The 20,931-nt window shown below is 41.3% G+C and overlaps 1 protein-coding gene across 2 annotated transcripts in view; it reads right to left on the bottom strand.

Annotated features, from left to right (window-relative positions):
* Positions 1-20,931, bottom strand: part of unc5ca (unc-5 netrin receptor Ca) — a 180,772-nt gene that overhangs the window by 86,310 nt on the left and 73,531 nt on the right. For both annotated transcript variants that reach the window (XM_030104854.1, XM_030104855.1), the window contains exon 2: positions 3,196-3,432. In XM_030104854.1, coding sequence (XP_029960714.1) covers positions 3,196-3,432 — 237 coding nt within the window. The remainder of the gene's footprint in view (positions 1-3,195; positions 3,433-20,931) is intronic.

The following is a 20,931-nucleotide window of genomic DNA, read 5'->3' as shown; positions in this document are numbered from 1 at the left end:
TATGTCACAAATGTGTTGATGCCAACATAACAGCACTTGTCTTAATAAAGTATGAATCTAATAGGATGATTGTATTTATCTTGCTTTGAAAAAGGCAACATGTAGAGAATAAAGAAGAAATAACGAAAATTGTTTTTCTTTATTCTCAGCATCTCTGGTGTTCTTTACTGAACTTAGTAAAAGTTTTAATAGTTTTAAATGCTGGAATGTTGAAAACAAAATAATGTTGCATTTATACTACCCTTCCTTAGAGTTACAGTGTAAATGTTGCACAAACTCCCATCATTCACTACTAAATGTTTCAGTCTAAAACAAACACCTGATTTGTTACATTTATGTTCTAAGTGTTTAATCTACACTTTGCTTTTACCTTGAGTCTGACAGTTAAACAACACTGTGATACAAAATGTAAACTGATTCATATTTCCCACACAAATATGAGAGACAGAGAGAGAGAGAGAGAGAGAGAGAGAGAGAGAGAGAGAGAGAGAGAGAGAGGGACACATATCATCTTTCTCCTCAGTGAGGCTCATCTGCTGGCCTCTCCAGCGCTCTCAGAGGTCCCCTCCGTCCGCATCCTTCCATCATCCCCTACTTCTCTCCGAAGCTTTCTCAGGCTCAGGTTGTATCCACCGCCGCTCTCTCCGATTTCAGTCAGTGGAAATTAGAGTAGAGCAAAAACCAGCATGAGGCAAAGAGAGAAAAGAAGAGGAAAGAAAGGGAAGAAAGAAAAGGAGCGCGCGGAACAGAGGGGGAGAGCCGGAGCAAGCCGACAGATAATAAAAGCAGTATGGGGGTCATAGCTTCTAGCTGCGACTGTGTAGCAGCAGGAAACAAAGAGAGGAAAACAGCTTATAGAATTTAGGCTTCACAGATAACACACACAGGAAATTCATTTAGTACAAGGCCTGCTATAGCTTTCTGTGTGAGTCTCTAAAACTGTGTTGCATAATATATATCCAGGAATATTCATGATCTCTGTTTAATCTTGTTGTCTTCGGGTAAAGAGTGACCTCAATGTTTCACATGAGACCTAAGGCCATGATAGAAACGTGATCAGAGTTTCAATGTCAGATACTTCATAGATTTCAGTGTGTTTTGTTTGTTTGTTTGGTTCAGACAAATTCAAACATGAAAGCAGAACTGCTGTAAAAAATACTGAACATAAACAGGTTCAGGACATACGAGGCTGGATTCGCTGTTTCATGTTAAAAATATTTTAAAATTAGGGGTTTAACACGATCTGTCCTGGGAGTATCCTGCCCCCGCCCATAGTTACCTGCGGTTGGATCAAGAGCCCTGCGACCCTGAACGGAATTAAGAGGACTTGTCTGATGGTATTCTGGGGCTACTCGCATGACTCGGTGAGAGCCCCTCGTCCTCCAAAGACATCATGGAGAAGATCATCATTACAGTATAAGAAGCTAAATCCATGGGTTGTTAATTGAACAGAATTTGCACTTAATAACACACTGTTTGAAACGCAGCACCCAGCAAATGAAGGGCTGATGGGAGACTGATAAATGAGCAGCAGCTGCACATGATGTCAGGGATGAATACTGGGAGGTGGGAGGGGAAACGGGAGGGGAAACACTGAAGGCGAGACGCAATGAACAAAACATATGATTACTCCTCATTCTGTCATCATCAGCTATTGGTGACTGGAACCTATAAGTATATGCAGGTGTTTGCATTCTGAGACAAATGACCTGTGATCGACATGAGAACAGGGACGGAAAAAAAGCAAACAGCGAGTCAGTGATTTGGGTATCCACCAGTCTTTCCACATGTGTTCTTGATGTGTAGCTAATATCCTATTTATTAATGGGAATTTTGTTGTATTTACTCATTTCTATTCTGAACATTCAGGTGATTAAGTGAAACATTCAAACTGTATTGCTAAATAGAATTGGCATCGTATGGTATGGTATTTGGTGATTGATAATATTCCCCTAGGAGTGTGTGTGTGTGTGTGTGTGTGTGTGTGTGTGTGTGTGTGTGTGTGTGTGTGTGTGTCTGTGTGTGTGTGCACGTTTCTCAGTCTCTCTGACTTGACATGGACTGGTGACATGTCCGGGGTGTTTACTGTCTCTCAGTTGATTTAAAAAGGAAAATAAAAATCCAGCAGGTCTCTCTGTGCTACTGTTGGCTCTGCTGTATTTCACTGTCAGGACTTTAAATCAGGAGTTTTCAAACTGTTTTCAGCCTGCGCTTAATCACTTGCTCCTGGGACCCAGAGCTCATTATCAAGCAGGTGGAGACCCATAAGCCGAGCTCATGTCAACCTTAAGTCTAAGAAACCAGCTTGTGTACGTCTTTGTCTTCCTGCCAGAGCAACAGCGTGATTCATCATTACCTCGCCAGCAGACTAATACCATGTGCTGTCAAATGACAAGCGTGGAATTTTGGCTGCACTCCAGTACATCATTGTGGATCCTATTAAACTGTCCTGTGAACATCTCTGTGCAGGTACTGGCCGCAGGACAGCTGTGTGCACACGTCTGACATGCGACCTACCTCTCTGCACACGTACCTAAACATCTGAATAATGGGTTTAACTTGTTTACTCGGAATGGCACCGCTGGGACAAAAGGGGCCGGCCGCATCCCGAAGAGCAGGATACCAGCAGGGCCGGACGCGCATGTGAAGGGCTTAACGTCCAGGAGGAGGAAAATGGACTTGATCTGAATGTACTTGCACATCTGTGCACTTTGGGATGTGTTTAAAGAGGCTTTCAGTTGTTGCTCACCTAGGAAGATTTAGCACAGTCTCTAAAGTGCTGGGGATAACATCTGTTCTAGATATTAAACATGCATGTTTGTGGTTATCTGTTTTCAGCTCCTCCATCAGTTTCATAATTTTTAACCTCACGTATGTGTGTTGGACGTACGCCCGCAAAGAACATATTCTGTTCTCAAAGAAAATAGTCTTGTACTCTTCGACTGTTTGCACTGAACCGTGCTCCTTCAGCTGTCCTGTGGATGAACTGACATGCATCTGCACCTGGGTCTTTATTTTTTCTGTCAGAAATGTCTGAAACCATATAAAACAAAACAAGAGGAAACCGCTTGGCTGTTGCACTACGCCCACTTTTTGGTTTACTTCAAGGAAAAAAAAAAAATCTCTGCTTGGATGCTCGTGTACGTGTTTGTGCACAGGTGAGGTTTCTGAGGGGAAGTAAAAACTGCGACTCACCCGAGTTCTCGTCGACCCGCTCCTCCACCGTGTGGTCTTTCTGATGGACCCACTCGCTGTTGCACTTGAAGTAAATCTGCGTGGCGGGCGTCGCTTTGCAGTAGAGATTCACGGGCTTGTTCTTGACGATGTAGCCTTCCTCGGGTTCGAACAGGAAGTGAGGTAAAGGCTCAGGTGGGTCCGAGGGGAAGGTCTCTGGGAGTTCACTGAGACTCAGGAAGTCGTCATCGTCTCTCACTGTGGAGGGAAAGAACGGGAAACTTTAGAGTGACTACAGTCGGCGTCAGCCTTCACTCGCTCGGCTCTATCGACTTGTTTTGAGGACTAACAAGAGCACGAGTTTGACTCAGAATGGAGGAGCTATTTTCTTTGAATAATTGATGGTGATTCTCTGAATCACACCAGTGAACAGTATCATCCAAGGTTTCCCCGTGACCTTTGAGAGGACTACACAATGCTGTTGTCATTTGATCACAAATAATTGCCACGCTGGAGGCAGAGGACCCAGGTTTTCTCTTTCACTGAGCCATAAAATTCATCTTTTATCCCAACTGAGGTATTCTGATTACTTCCTGTAAAATCCTCTTTTGAAAATATATTCAGGATTTGCAATTTGATAAAAATAAACACAGCATAAGAAAGTAAAATGGACAGAAAGGGAAGAAATGAGATGCGGATACCGACATGCACGGAAGACAATGAGACTTCAGGAGTCAATTACAGAGCAGCAGTGAGTAAATGAGTAAATAAATGAATTTTACTTCCACATCTGTTCATCCACATCAGGGGCGTTCCTTTATGGGATTGCTCAAACACATTAAACCAGGCAGACAGAGCATACTAATCCAGCCCGACTGAGGCGTCCTACTGGTCACACATCAGCCGGGCTGGTTGCGCCTTGACATACATACACTTCTTGCAGAGGGTGGATAATAACACCTGATAAATTGTCTAAACAATCACTGGCCTGCCAGGCAAGACGGCTGTGTGGATTTCTGGCCTATCAGAAATTTTTGTCTGTCTGACTTGCAGTTCAAGCAGTTCCACAGTTTTGATTTCCCTCAAGACTGTTGTCAAAAGATCTGTTATGAACTGCAGCGAGCAGATTGTAATATTAGCCAAGGAGTATTTCATATGCTGTGGCTAAAACTGTCCCGCTTCTGTCTGCCACTGTTGCGATACAAAAGTGAACGCTACAAAACAGACACCATGCTGTCTGCATCTCACAGACATCTGCGGGTCCATATTCTCCTCTTTCCTGTCTGCATTAATACGTGAATGATACAAAATATGACTACTTTCCGTCTTTTTTTTTTTTTACAGCAGTTCGATTGACTTTATCGGAAGTGTGACAGAAGAAAACACTGAGTTGTGGCTCAGTGTCAACCATCAGTTGGAGCACTAACTTTATAGCTTGACAATTGTTATACACAGTGTGAGCATTAAAAAATAATTTATTTATCATGGAGAGTACAATAATACCGTGTGTTTTTTTGATACCAAGCAGACTAAATGTCTGAAGCAGGTTTGCGACTGTGAACACATTACTGCACAGCTGTTCAGAGAGCATGTGCAACATCCAATTTAAAGCTCGTACAAACATCCTTGAATCTTAATGAGAGAGTGGGATTAATGAGAAATACAGTATGGGCTCAGGAGCCATGTATCTCTTCATAACAGTGTGAAAAGGTGTAGTATATATATCATCCTTGAGAATGACAACTGCTTATCTATTTAAAACTAAAATTAAAAATGTTAACATCTATCCAATTGCTTGTACATTCTGTGCACATGAAGTGTGGATGTTCAGACATCCACATATTCACGAACTCTAATGCGAAGCTAACTTGTTCTTTAATGTTGAACACATCAAGTATTATATTTTGAATCAGTGAAAACAGAATTGCAATTGCCATCTTGAGCAAGAACTTGGCTAAACATGATTTGAAGTACTTGGACAGGTACATTTGGTAAGGTAAAGGCTTCCTTCAACATAATCATTGTCAACTCTTCTTTGTTCTTCAATTTTGACTGTAGAATTGATGAAAATGTGCAATAAGTATGCACTTCATTAGGTTCTTTAAAGATAACTTCAACTTTCCGTATCATAAATTTGCGACTTACACAGAAAAAGCTGTATTTCTGTTTTCTGGTAGGGTTTTTTTTGTTGTTGTCTTTTTTCTGGATATTGAATTATCAAACAATGTTAGAAGCTAAGGATGTATTGCTTAGTTAATGCCACATGTTTTTCCATTCACTGAAATTAAGTCTTTTTTTTTTACCCAGTGTTTGTTATAAATTATGCAACAGTCAACAATGGACGGTAAAAAGAGCAGCAAACTCCTGACAGACAGACAGGAGGCAAGCAGGAGGAAATAACTGAACTGACAGAGCAGCCAACCCTGAGGGTACCAGGAACTTCCTCCTCCACCTCCTCCTCCTCCTCCTCCTCCTGCATCCTTCATCCTGCTCTCTCCCCTCTGCTGTCTTTTCACTCTTGTCCAAACTTCACGCCCACCTGTGGCCTCAATCAAACGGACGCCAAAAATGTTTTGTCACCGGGTTGCCGGGGTCACCAAAACACAGAGGATTACAAGTGCAGGTGGGAGGCGGAGGGGAGGAAGCCGCCTTTGGCTTACTCTCTCTCCCGTGGACACAAATGGACACAGACACAGTGCACGTATATTAAAAGTTCACACACGCACACAAAGACACAGTCGCCACAAACTTGTAATTTTCCTCCACTCCATCATCATTGAGTTTCATTAAGGCTGCAGAGACGTGTGTGTCATAGTCATAGTCCAGTCTCTTCTTAGTTCTAACACACCTACAGCCACAAATACACAATATAGGGAAAAAACAAAACAAAAACAAACATGTATTCATACGATGGCGCAAAAAAAATCCTTCAACTGTGAGAGCAGTGGTGGTGCTTGTCCTGGGAAATAGCCGTGAGCTGTGGGACTGGAGCTGAAAAGCAGGTAAACAAGACTGGAACGGGGGGAAAATGAGGCGGCAGCGTCACCACTTTGAAGTCACAGAGCCGACGCTCTCAGTTCTCTAATTAGTTCTCCCACAGTATGAAAATTTGTAGACATTTTCACTGCATTATTTCATTATCTGTGGAAAATTTCCAGCAGCTCTCGGTTATTTATCCAGTGTCATGTTCCATTTGTCTGCCGGTCTCCCACTTGCCGCACTGCCTTCTCTCTCACTATTTACATTTGTCGTTAGATTTTTTTTTTTCCACCACCCTGCTTTTACCCTCCCTGCTTTTCACTTTGCCCCAACAGTCATTCTCACCCTCATCTGTCATTCAGAGCGCCGGGGGAGTCGGCGCATTGCTCTGGAGCGGCGGCTATAAATTATTGATTGGCAAAAGAAACATGATAGCCATAGAAAAGGCTGAGGGACGGGAGAAAAAGGGGTGCTCCTCTGAATGAAGGCTTTGTCTCAGAAAGGTTATTGTTTAATACAGTTTCCTCTTTTCTAAATCTCACATTTACCTGTTTTCATGTTTTGTTCCAAGACTACCTCTTCCCCAGCCCCTCCACTCCCCTTCAACTCCTCAGCCCTCATCTTCTGACAAAGTGAATTACTGATCCTAACAGCTCGGCTCATAAACGTCCTGGCTGAACGCTGTCATCAGTAATGGATGGCTGTAGCAGAACAATGTCCAGGTTCGATTTACGGTAAGTAGTAAATATATACCGAAAAAAACACATTTACCCCTTCACTCAAGCCTGCAGATCTGCTCGACTCAGACTCCCTGCAACCCCCCCAACCAATAAATATCTGTATATCTGTGAAGAATTATGACATCGGGAGTGACCAATGGCGTCTGAACATCGAAGAACCAACTCTGACCTATCGAGCAGGTACAGAACACCAAGAATTGGCGGCAGAGGAAAAAGAGGAGGTGAAATGGAGTGGGTTTTTATTATTACTCTTAGTAAAGTAGCTCTTGCACTTTACTGTTATAATACTGACACAGTGGAATAAAAATATATCTATATATTTTTGTGATTCAAAATATATTTGAAATATTAAAAGTCTGCATGATTTGATTATCAGCTTGGAAATACTTCACTGGATGAGGTGAACATTAGTGCTTTCTTAACAACTTAGAGAAGCTGAATAAAGAAGGTTCTGGGAAATCCATATCGACATGCATTCTGCCTTCATATCAGCATTTATATGGAAATATTTGCAATATTTAAGAAAGAGTGATCCAAAATCAGTCCTGCTCACTTGAACATTACTTTGAACTTAAGATCTGATCAAAGGAACTTTTTAGGGGACTGCAAAATGTATACAATATTTCCAGCACAATCAGGAAGTAAATGTGTGTTTAGTAGGTTATTTATTTGTTGTAACAAAGCCTTGTTGGCATAAAATCTTCTACCTTTAGAAAATCAAATCATTTCCTTTTCGTGTTTGTAAGGAACAGGCATTTGTGTGATGAGCAGCGAGCAGTGAGTTTAGCATCAGGATTACACCCATGAATGGCTGGATTAGATGACTGAACAATGCATTTATTCATACTGTATCATGTGGAATAGCAACAAACAGCCGTGCGTCTTTTCATGGTGGTCACCAGCCTGATCCCACACTGCTGCCGAGGCTGCCGGAGACGCTGAATCAGGGGGGGGTTGTCAGATAAGATATGATAAGATAAGATAAAATAATCCATTATTCGTCCCACCGTGGGGAAATTTGCATTGTTGCAGCATCGACAAAAGAAAAAAATACAAACAAAAAATAAGAAAAGCAATGACAACAGTAACAATGTTATATATTTAAAAAAAAAATGGAGAAGAAAAACAGCTTATCCTACACAAAGGTTTCCACACTGCCCTTAAATATTTAACAGGATTTTGCATTTTAACTAGATAATGTTGGTAATGATCAAAAAATGAAGAAATATAGACTTGATGTTATTATTGCACTAAATTTTTAATTAGTTTGAATATTTTTATTATTTTCACTCCTAAACACAGCTCAGTGATTAATGCTGGAAAAGTTCAGGACTTCGGGACGTGTGTGAACGGCGCTCATGCCCGTAACCTAAAGCCTTATAGGGTCAAAACGCATCATGGAGGCCTGTTTGTTTGCGTGTCGGAGTCCTGTGTTCTCAGCACCGCGAGTCGACTGAGATGTCTATCAGCGCAGAAGCCGTGGAAATCATGAGATCATACTTCTCCATGTTTTATCAGCTAGTTGAATCTGCAGCAGCTGCAACAACAACATGTGCAACTGAGAAACACACACACACACACACACGCACAGATGAGAGTGTTGTTGTGCAAATACAAAAACACATGGAGGAACAGACTTTTCTTTTTCTTGCTATCTTTCTTCCCCTCCAACTTCTCTCCATCACACAAACACTCACACATTGTTTCTCAAGCACAGGAAAATACAAATTCCCATTGTTGGAGCTCAGATTACCCAGAGCTGCAGCCCACAGGGCTCTTGCCTACAATCATCCAACAAAACAGACACACACCCACACACACACTTTATATTACATTCAATTAAACCTAAAAGAAAACAAAAAACAAAAAAACACTTATCTGAATTTTGTGAAGGTGTGTGGTGGAAATTGAGAGAGTTTAGAAAGATACAGAGAGATGGAAACTGAGAGGAGTGAGGAATGAAGAGCTGGCAGAGGGATAGCGTATCATCTCACTTATACACACACACACACACACACACACACACACACACACACACACACACACACACACACACACACACACACACACACACACACACACACACACACACACACACACACACACACACACACACACACACACACACACACACACACACACGCACGCCACACACATCCACTCAGGAAGCATGCAACAGAACATCCACATAGCGGCAGAGATTAACTCTTATTAGATATTCACCTATAGGAGCACTTTTTCAATCATAATTTCATTTCAGTACTTCTTTTGAGAGTTGTTCTTTGGAAACATGTTTTTTTCAGCCTCACACTGTGTCTTCAGCGCTCAGCGTCGGTGTTTACCCGTTTGCTCCTGAATTATTCATGCTTTGTAACAATAGCAGTTCGGTAAAGTTTCGGTTATCCACTTTTTTCTTACAATGTACCTTTAATCTATGGCCACCGAGCAGAGAAACCAAAGAATTGAAGTACAAAGGGAATTACAAAACACATTATTGAACGGAATCGTGCACGCTCTTTGAGATGTTTAGGTTTGAAAGGATGCTATGGAGAGTAGCGCTTTCAATCTTTGTCAATTAAAAAAAAGTTGTTTTTTTTTTCTTTCTGCTTTGATTTGTCATTTTTCCATCGGTATATAGGACACAGTATTGTTGAGTAAATATGTTTTTATGGTTGTGTTCTACCTTTCTTTGGAGGCAGCTGAGGCTGTGCTGTTAGACCAGTGTCCTGATCGGCGTCTCAGTTTGTCCATGAGTCAATCCCAACAGAGGGAAAAGACTTTGTACTGCAGTTCTGGCTGTGTGTGCATGAATGAGTGAATGTGAATATGAGTGTAAAGCATTTTGACACCGCTCAAGTGATAAAAAAAAGAACAAATACACTATGTAAATGAAATATGTTCATATTGCAACCACACTCACATGCGTGGAAATAGATAAAGAAATGAATCACCATACTTCTTATCATCATTCATGTATTTCTGACTCACTGACTCACCCTGATTTATTTTCAGGAGATGAAGGCTTGATTGGGAAGGTTATGGTGGTTGAAAAAAACAAAAAAAAAAGAAAAAAGTCTGATAAAGCGTACACTACCAGTATGCAGGTGTGCGGACTGTCAACGTTTCTCACAGCATATTATGTTTATTGGAAAAGAGATCAGGGATGGGTTAAGGCAGTTGAACTACTCGACATGACATGCCCGGGAATTACGCACCTCATACCGGAGTGTCCTGTCCTTCCTCAAATGAAACACCGAGCGGTCACATGTCATCGTCTGGATCCGTTTGAAACTTAATATGGTTTTTATCCTCAATCTGCACTTTGACAGTAGTCGTATTATTCAAGACACGGGGAGACATGCAAACCGAGAAAAGTTAATCTCTTCATTACTTTTATCCAAACGGATTAATTAACTTTATATATATTTGAATATAATCTGAAAAGAGACACTTCCATACGCTAAAGGAGAGGGATCTGTGAAGTTAAGGACATGAACAGCACAGTGATTTAACAAAAACAAAACAAAAAAAAACACCATTATTATAATTATTATTATTATTAAAGGTACAAAGCAAATTTTTCTGGGAGCAAATGTCTTCATTTTGAGGTCAATTCACTGTGGTAATCAGATGGAGCTTAAAACAAAACAACGTCTGTATCGAGTCACATTTGATATCAGTTTCTCTCAGAGTGGGTGGCCGACTATGTCTATTTGATGACAGAAATAAGCCCTGGAAGAAATAATGCGGCACACACAGCACACCCCTTGTCGCTGGTGATTATTTCTTCTCCAGGCTTTGGGAGTAACACCGAGTAATTCATAACAGCAGAAAATCTGTGAATGCTAGACTATTTCAATGGAGCAGACAGTGACAGCTGGTTGGCGTCCCGTGACTTCAATATGCATGACTTTCAAAGGCCCAGACTAAAGCCTGGGACTAGATTTATGGCCCTGCCTGCAAAAGGTGACTCTGTCAGACTACAGCTGGCCTCAATTAACAAAGAACTTAAGAGGGGCTCTATTTGTGGAATGAAGACAAACTGTACACTTTTTTTTTTCTTTGTATGTCTATTGCTGAAGTGGATCTCAGGACTATGAGAAAGTCTTCTTTCCACACAGACTGAAAAAAAGGAAATATTTTGTGAAGTGGTGCGGTGTGTATATTTTAAAACAATTTTTTTTTTTTTTTTAATCATCCTTTCAACATGTGATTCTACACTTTTTAATTTGAAGACATATTTGTACACTGAAGGGTACAATTCATATTATACACACACACACATACGTAAACGTAAAACCCCCACATTTAAACAAATATGGTATCTATTACATGCACCTTTTTTCTTCTCTAAAATTATAATTCAGGAAGTTAAGATGACTTTAGTTATCAGCTCAACACACGTCTTCAGCTCATACTGCTCTGCGCGTTGTTATTACTTGCTTGTCTGAGGAAATGTCCGTGTCCATGCATTTTTAAACAGACCCACTGTAGGTTGCTACTACTGTATATGTGTACGCATTTGCGTGTACATATGCAGTTATGCAAATGCGTTGTGCACTTCGTGGCCTTTAGAGTTCCACGTCTGTACATTTTGCACATCTGAATGTGTGCAAGCACAGTGGAGGTGGGAATTCACTGTCCTAATGCACGTACTCTATGTACATTTTTATGAGCAGTTCAATGGCAGCGACCTTGAAAAACACATTTCCAATCTATATGTCAAACAGTTTTACAGATAAAAAGTTGAAACTCTTTGGTTTTTTCAATTTTTTTGTATTCAATTATTTTTTTTTTTTTAAGTGAGCTCTTCTGTTACTTTTTTCCCTGACATGATGCCTGTTCAGTGCCGCTTCACACATTTTGCATGATTACAGAATAGATTATATACTCCACATATTCACCCGAAAAAGACTAAATCTATTGACTTCGATGATCCCACGACTGTTCTGATGAAAACTTTGTGACATTTCATTTGGCTGTTGCCAAAAGTTTTGACTCCTCAACATAAGAAAAAGACGAAAAAAAAAAAAAAAAAGGCTGATAGTTTCTACAAGTGGAAAATAAAAAAGCTTTTTCTTTAAAACCTATTTTAAATAGCAGAGATGCAAATATGGCCGATATGTTTTGTGTTGCAAGGTCACTGCTCTACAGATGAAAGCAGACTAATTAAAACAATAAGTGGGAGGAAAGAGATGAAAAGAAAAGTGTTTATCATAAAATAATACGCAGTGTTTTCCCGCTGCACTTGACTTGAGGCGTAAACATCATCAGCCGGGCTTCTTGGTGGAGAGTCATACTGAGAGCGCCGCACGCTGCAGTTGGACGTATATCACATGCATATACAATTGGGGGCGTGCACGTTTTAATCAAGGACGCAGGCAGCAGAGGAGCAGCTGATGAGTGGGTGTCTGCAGGTAGGCAGTGTGAGAGCCCGCTGTAGATATTCTATTTAATGAATGTCTTCGTAAAGTACATTTACATGCGTGGAATTTCAACTTGTATATTGTTTCTCTGTGTACCTCTCGCTCTCTCTCACCCATGGTATGTTTGCATACCTTTTATCTTTTTAATAAGACAGTTTCCTCAAAAGTTTTAGGGCAAAAATGGACTATAATAGCATGGCTTTTTCATGCAAATAAGAAAAAATGTGTGTGAAAATGTGAGAAGAGTCTGGAGTGTACATAAACAATACTTAGATTTATTGGACAAGACAGACATAGCGCGACACCGCAGTGGTGGGAGTGGACAGCTGCGGCTATTTCTGGGTTGTTGGGGTTTTTTTTAATACATTTTTTTTCCTCATTTCAAGATTTTTGACGGCGCTCTCTGTGGTGTTCTGAGACAGGGGAGACACATCAACAACACGGCTTCATATGAAGAGCTTGGGAGCGCTTCGTTTGTCCAGAAATAGCTCTTAAGCTACTGCTTATCTCCAGTTTCTGCAGCGCAAGTTGGCTTAGGCGTCCGGACACACCTCGCTGGACGCCGCAGGACAGTCCACAGCGGGGGTTTGTATCCGACTCCACTCTTTCAAGGTTGAGCAGCGAGCAATGAGGCTTCGGCTCCAGTTTTTTTTGTTTGTTTTTTTTTTGTAAGCCCGCTTCACGGGGCCCGGCGCGTGGGCGGACCCCCGAAAGTCACCCTATCAAGCGCTACAATCACAGCGAGGTCACACAAGAGCCAGAGTGTTCAAGTCCTTCAGCTGGACTGAGGGTTCCAATGCCAGCACTTTCATCTTAACTAGGTCAGTGGTGTGAGGACCAGTGATGATGGGCCATGTAGGGCAAATCTTCCTCGCCGTGTCTCAGTTCCTCCTCTTTACGCCTCTTTAGGAACATCAGGAACACTCCAGAAATTTGTCAGCTTGAAGTCACTTTTTCTTTTCTTTTTTTCCAACAGCGGTAGCTGGGTATTTCGTCCACATTTCCAGCATAAAAAAAAACAAAAAAACTTTTGTATTCCTTGTGACACATAGCGAGGACTGTGGTTCACAAATCACGACAAAATTGTTTAATCACAGGGTCTGTCAGGGATTGAATAATGCAGTGATACTGCAGTAACACCAGCGTAATAAAGCGAAGCATTCAGCCGGGAGAAAAACAGATAAGAAAACAGGGAGAAACAGGCAGTCACACACGACCGTCAGAGAAAAATAATTATAGTCATTTTACAATCATGAAGAGCAGTTATCAGCTCCGTAATGCACAAGTTTCATTTTGCATTACACACACAAATGTGGGGCCGTCACACACATCCACATGCAGATGGAAAAATCTCATTCATATGCATAGTCTTATGTAAGCTTGTGGGGGTACAAAACTTGTGCAAGTTGCTGTGTAATGTTATCTTCCAGATGGATTCTGTCTCCCTTATCCCAGGCCTGAGGGAAAAGCAGGGCTTTGCTTTCATTCATGTTCTACTATCACAGCTCAGTATCACTATTAATACAGGCAGCCAGCACGGGGCAGTGCATTAGAATATCAAAACATTGGCGAAGGAAGGACTTCTATTTTCAGAGAGATAGAATAATGTTTTTTTTTTTTTTCTTTTCTTTCTGAGAGGCTGACTACTGATAACATGGCTTGCCGGCTGGATGTATGTCGGTGCTGTATGATCCATCTTGTTATCCAGCCCCCAACTATTCAATGCGTGTTTGCATATTTCCCACCTGTCTGTTACTCTTTGTGCGCCTCTATCTCTCTCTGTGATTAGATTGTGTACCGGTCTCACAAGGCCCTGGGACGTCTTTCTGGATTTCTTTAGAAAACCTGCATGCATATGAGGCGAAGGTGCACATCCTCTGCAGTCCTTCCTGTCCTTTTATCCTGCAGCCTACTTTCTTTCTTCTTTTGCTTGGGAGTAATGACACAGATTTAGCCATCCTTCTTTCTTAGGTCACTTCCCTGGAGGCACATTCCACATCAACCTCCACCCACACGGCCACTTTGTGCACGACTGGATCTCCCCTTCCGTTCCTTTCAGATGCACTGGTGGCTGTGTATCTCCTGTAGTTCTTTCCCTCCGTTTCGTCCGTCACCTATCTGCTTTATCCATATTGCCTCGCATTGCTCCACTCATTTCAATCAAAAGACATTTTAATACATTGCGCTCTGCCAAGTTGGGTAGATTATTACTCCGTGCAGAAGAAAACTGGCACAATGCACAGGCGCACGCACGCGCGCAGACACATGCGCAGAATAATAAAGATGGCGTAAAATCAAATGATAAAGCACGGCTTACGGGCTTATTTCATTTTGGAGATTTTCACATATTTTGGCTATTTCATTCAGAGCTGAAGATAAAATTGGATCAGACATTTCACTGCTCATGCCTTTCTCCATCTGGAGGCTCACCACCCCTCTCCTCCTCTCTGATCCCTCCTCTCGTCTTACCACCTTCACTCCTTCTGAATGCACGACTTGGTTTTTTTTCTCTTTCGGCTGGCCAATCTTTCCTCCTCCTCCTCCTCCTTCTCCTCCTGTGCTGTGTCTCTCTCCTCCTCCTCAGTCCTCCCAACATCCCGTCCCTTTTTCTCCCTGGCATATTTCCACACTTCCTGCTCTCATCTTCAATCCCCATTTCCCGCCTTTTCTTCGCTCCTTCCCAACACTTCATCTCCCTGCTTTTGCTCCCTGGCATCCTTACACACACACACACACACACACACACACACACACACACACACACACACAAACACACACCATCTCCTTTCAAAGTCCTCCTCTTTGGCTTCCTCTCTCCTTCCTCTTTTACCTCTTCATCTCCCTCGTCTCTCCTTTCCTCCCTCCTTAGGTCACTATAAATAGAGCCGCAGGGGAATTTCATAATGGACTTCTTCTCCTGACCCTATTACAGAGACATTACTGACCACGCTCCTCTCGCCTCTCTTTTGCTCTCCCACCCAGCTTGCATAATCAAGCACAATTGCTCGAGCTATCTCCCCATCCTACCAATAATATCTACACTCCATTTATAAACAAAGCCTGAAAGAAGTTTACTTTCTTTCTTTTCACCACAGCACTTTTTACATCCATAATGTCAAACGTAATCTGCTCACGATATCAACACAAGTTGCCAACATTTTCCTATTTGCTAGCATGCCGTTTGTCCCCTCTGGGGATTACACATTGTGGGAATAAAAACCAAATTTGTTCTTGAGCTAACATAAAAACACATCATTAGTGCTTCATTCTTCTTTGAAAACGGCGCCTTCAGTCGAAAGCTAATGAGCTAACTTACGGCTAACAGTACATTGTGATCACGGTGATAAAGTGCTGGCATGTCAAAGCTGAATCCCAGAAGTCCACATGGGAAATGGTCTGTCAAGGTCGGAGTAAGATTAGGATAGCATTATCCAAAATGTCAGGTTACTCCTTTAACTGAGATCTCTGTTGTTTTGTCCCTATTTCTGACTGATCCTTTGCTCCCACAGTCCTAATTAACTTTTATCTTGGGTCTGCTGCTCTCACAAGTACTACTTTCTGAAATGAGCTGTGGTGGAGCTTGTGGGAACTGGAGCAGTGGTTACCGAGCAGGGGCACAACAATCTCAACAGAGATCCTCTGTGTGAGTGTGAGGGAGAAAAGGAGGGATGGGAAAAAAAAAAAGAAAAAGAAAAAGAGAAGAAGAAAAGCTCTATTTTGTTTCGAGCTTTCTTGTTGATCAAATCCAATTTTAAAATTGGACAGTGTGAAGGGGTTTCATCACATTCATCAGGCAGTGAAAAAAGAGGGAAATAAAACACTGCCTGCTCTTAATGGACTGAATCACTCAAATATTCAATGAAAGTCGTCACAAAGCTTTACCAGTATGAAGACGTCTCGGCTCAACCAGGGTATTGAGATCTTTGGTTTAACTTGAGAGGTAAATCATATGTCTGATGTTAGAAATATGTATCATTTTCACTAATCAAATGAGAGAGATATGTTCATCTCCGTTCAGTTATTGTTTTCTTCGCTTCTTCCACCACAGATGCCGGTTTCAGCAGCAGGATGAGACAGCAGGTCATAACTTGCCTGCTACTCAAACGTGCGCTGGATGATTGGCCATGTGAGTGAAAGAAAATAACTTTTAAAGGTCCTCGGTTTGTCGGGGAATGCAGTTACGAGTCATCCAGACTTGATGATTTATGCAGGTGATAAAGCGCATTATATGGGTTTTACAACGAAACCGTCAAGTTTCAAGTATTAAAAAAGGGAAATGTTTTATTTGTTGGAAACTGTCCTGGAACAACTGTGGTAGATTTTTTTTTTCCACTACAAAATAACTCCAGTGTTGCAAAATGTGCATTAATGCATTCTGCAAAGCTGAATTTGATGCCTGTGGTTTAAGGAGTGAGGCTATCTGAAATCAACAAATATGTGGATGTAAAAATAACATTATGGAATAAAACACTAGGATTTTATAAAAATATTTGACTAAAAATTGGACTATTAGCAGGGTTTTCCTTGTTGGTTTGAGGTAAAATTGTCAGCTCGGCTTTCTATGAATTTTAATCATGCAGAGAACACTTATATGGTGAAGCAGCTTCAATCACTGCAGTGAAGATCAGGTTTATTCTTGATTTTAGTCGTTCGGCAGCAGTTGGATACTGACACGATTCTATCACACCCCCAGCAAATCTTTACAAAAATAGAAAAAAAAAAAAAAAAATCAATCAATATTGTATATAACGTTCTGCTGGTGCTGTAACTAATTCATTATTCAACACACAAGCAATGAGGACTGTATGTTTACTATTCATGGGAAGCACTTTTCGCATGATAATTAAAAATTCATTCCTAACACACAGCTAAGTCTTCCATGGTATCAAGTGCGTCCTCGGCGTGTGCACTTCAACCAACTAACTAACTTACTTAGCGGTAAAGACCATTTATCCTGAGTGAAAGCGTCCTAATTGTTCACTCACAGCTACAGCGGAGGACGGACCAGCTCGGACTCACGCCGCTGCCAATCCACATGCAGGCCGCAGGAATGCCTGAGCCATTGTTTTGTTGACTGGTGCTTGATTACGAACCGTTCTGACATGTGGCCCCGATGTAACCCACGCCGGTGAGTGCACAAATAGTGGCGATGCTCGAAGGCATGGGTATATACAGTTCAAAGCCGTGAGAGACTTCACAGGCTCAAATGGCAGCAGGCAGTAAAACTACAAAAATGTTTTTAAAGGGGTGAAACGGGAATAAAAAAAAAAAGTAACTCCTGCCAGTGAAGTCATTCCACCTTGAAAAGATACCTTCACTTTAAAGACTTATTTTCTCTTCCAAGCATTTCGGGCTGCAAAACTGGGCCAAGAGTCAGAGGACCAGCCTAAATAAAGAAGAAGTTGAAGCTCCTTGTCTTAATATATTTATCATTTTACTTACAGTGTAACTGTGCATTGTGGACCAAGCAAAGACTGCTCCTCTCTGAGGTTTTTTTTCTTTTTTAGTTCAGAACAGGTAAAAAAAAAAAAAAAAAAAATTCCTTTTATGAGTCCAGAAACCAACAGTTCTGCACTGACAGTAACACAAACTGGCTACGGTGCTGGAAAAGACTGCCAAGCGAAGCTCGAGAACATGTCTGAGCGTTAGGAAAACCACCTTGAGAAAACTTGGCAACAGTTCAATCTCAGTTGATTCAATTAAAGATTTGTTTCCATTTCAGGCTGTTTTTGACAAACAGTTCGCTTTTCTATTTAACAAAATCGCTTCGTAGGTAATTACGGATTTACAAATGTACCCCAACAGGACGACAACATCGGGCTGTAAAGTATCAAGTTCAGAGTTAATGAGTTTAGCGAGCAGATTCTTAATACTCCAGTCCTGGTGCTGAGGGACGCCAGAAAGTACATGCTACATGGAGGTCGGGAGTTCATGTGGAAAAACACTGAATTCTTTAAGGAAATCCTTGATGTCTGAAAATAAATGTTCTGCATCCAGTTTCAATACAAAGTTTTCCGTCAATAAAACCTCCACGCCTTGAATAAATCGTGGCTTACAAAACAGTAATAATCATGTTTTGATACGCTTTTTTTTCCACCTCATGCATATCCCGAGCGCAAGAGATACGAGACCGGCATGTAAACACTGAGATCAAGTTCAAATGTGGAGAAGTATCCAGCCTGTAGCCTCTGAGCGTCCCGCCTATGGCAACCGCATGAAGGCCCTCAAAAACAGCAGATGAGAGGAAATGGCCGAGCAAAAGCAAAGGTTAGGAGTTCAAATCCTGAAGTGAACAAGTGTCGATTCAGAAAGAAAAGAGATGGATATGTTGATAGAGTGAAAGCCAAAGTTGCCCAGAGGCTACCTGTGCTGCATGACTGGGTCTTTTCAGGGAGGGCCCCACACAAAGAGACGCAGCAAACGGGATGGGGGGGGATAACAAGAGGTTAGTTAGTTAACTGGGGTCAAAAGGTTAAAGGTGATGAAGCTTTAAAACCTGCGCGTACATTCATGCGTGCGTGTGGAGGTGTGCTACGTTGAGCCTGCACGTGTGCGTCCCGTGTGTGTGTGTGTGTGTGAGTGTGTGTATTTGAGCGAGTGAGTGAGCGAGCCATAAAGAAGATGTGTTGTATGATGAAAGAGTCTCTGTGCAGGTGGACGCTCGGGTCAGGAGTTGAAACGTGGTGAGGCAGGGGCTCGCAGAGAGGATTCACTGCATGACTGGATCTGTTTGCAGTAGGTTGCCCTGTCAGAGAACTGATGAATGGGTTTTAAGTGTTTCAGCCTTGTAAGCTCAAAGGTAATGGACTACAGCTGAGTGAGCCAATACTATTGTTTTAAGAGAGCTGGCATGTGGAAATTATTTGCTGTTGGACGGCATGCTTTGGGACAAATATTGATCAATCTATAAAGCATGCACTGAAACGTTATTGACATTTATTAGGAGATAAATTATCAGGATTGAAAACAGCATGAAACAATGCAATGAGGGTAAAATGTGTCCGTCCATCCATTTTCTGCTCCTCTTTATGCTAAAAGGGGCCATTTGTGGAATTTTATCATCGTAAAACGTAAAGCAGATCCACACAGAAGGGATCAAACTTTAGCTGCAGTGCTTTTGGGGAGAAGAGAACAAAGACTGACTGTTGTTATATCAGGCGTCCCGCGAGGCCATGGTCAGTTAGCCAGTGCAGTTTGTAGAAAACCGCACACAAAAATATGGCGACATATTTTCCCACCCAGAGTCTGAGGTTATTTTGGTCATCTAAGAAAAAAAAAAAAAAACATTCCAACCCCACTACCTCAATTAGTTATCTTCCACACAAACACAAAATCACATACTTGATGTTTCCTCTTGAACATAAGGCATATTTCACAGGCAACATCATGTCTGATATCAGCTTCTATGTATGAGTTTTTGTTGTGCAGGAAAAAAACTAACAGAGCAGGAGAACAAAGAAATGAAGAGTAGGAGGATGAAATGAAAGGTGACAAAAGGCAGAAAATGAAGGAAAACCAAAAACATGCAGTATACCCCAGGAACAATATAACACCAGATTTCAGCTGAAGTCCATGGAGATGTTGTTTTCTTTCTCTCTTTTTGTTTTTGTTATAAATGAAACTTCTGTCTGCTCACTGATTTCTCTGTTCATTGAACATTCAGGTGTGTTACACACCCACTTGGTTGTATTAGTACTTCATTTTCAGTGGAAAACCGAGGTTACAGCAGGGGGAAGAAAAATCAAATGACAGTGATTTTGTAATAGAATCATGCGTATTGGTTTTGGTAAAGTACCAAAATAATATTTTTGGCAATTTCAACATGACAGTGCATCGTTCTACTCATGATAACAACAGTGAGAATGACAAAAAAAGGCTACCACAGAAAAAGTAATACATGGTTTTACAAAAGCAGAGTCTGAAAAATGTAGTAAAATTCTTTTTATCAGAAAGACGATCTATTATTTATTTCAAAAAGCGATGCCAGACATGTGAAAATATGTGACAATGTTCAATAATGTTGATATGAGAGCATGATTCCATTCAAATATTAAGGTTGGATAATATCAAAAATAAAAGCCACAAACTTTATCATTAATAGAACAGTCCATGATAACCAAACTTTAAAAAAAGGGGAAAGGTGGGTACTAAAAAATTATTGGGATTAACAGAAGTATTATCCATTCTATTCAATTCTAATTGAATTCAATGCAATGTAATGATTACTAACATGAAATACTGTAACTGTCAGTAACATCCAGTACCTGCAATGGCAGCTGTGAGCGTACCATAAGCCGACCTGTCAGTTTGTATCTGTTTGTCTGCAAATTATATCAGCGGCTTCATTGCTGTCTCTTGTTATACACACACACACACACACACACACACACACACACACACACACACACACACACACACACAGAACTGTGTGATTAATGGCATTCTGTGCACAAGTGAGCAGATGAACCAGAAAACAACATAAACATTATCATAACCTGAAAGACCTAATTACTGCAGTGCACATCTGACAGACGTGTGTGTGTCTGTGTGTGTGCCACTAAGCGAGCATGGGGCAATGAGGAAGGAAGATTTATGACCCTACTATGGAATTT

The sequence above is a fragment of the Salarias fasciatus genome, chromosome 12 (genome assembly GCF_902148845.1).
Source record: "Salarias fasciatus chromosome 12, fSalaFa1.1, whole genome shotgun sequence".
NCBI classification, from domain to species: Eukaryota; Metazoa; Chordata; class Actinopteri; order Blenniiformes; family Blenniidae; genus Salarias; species Salarias fasciatus.
This window is presented reverse-complemented; position numbering and strand designations above follow the sequence as displayed.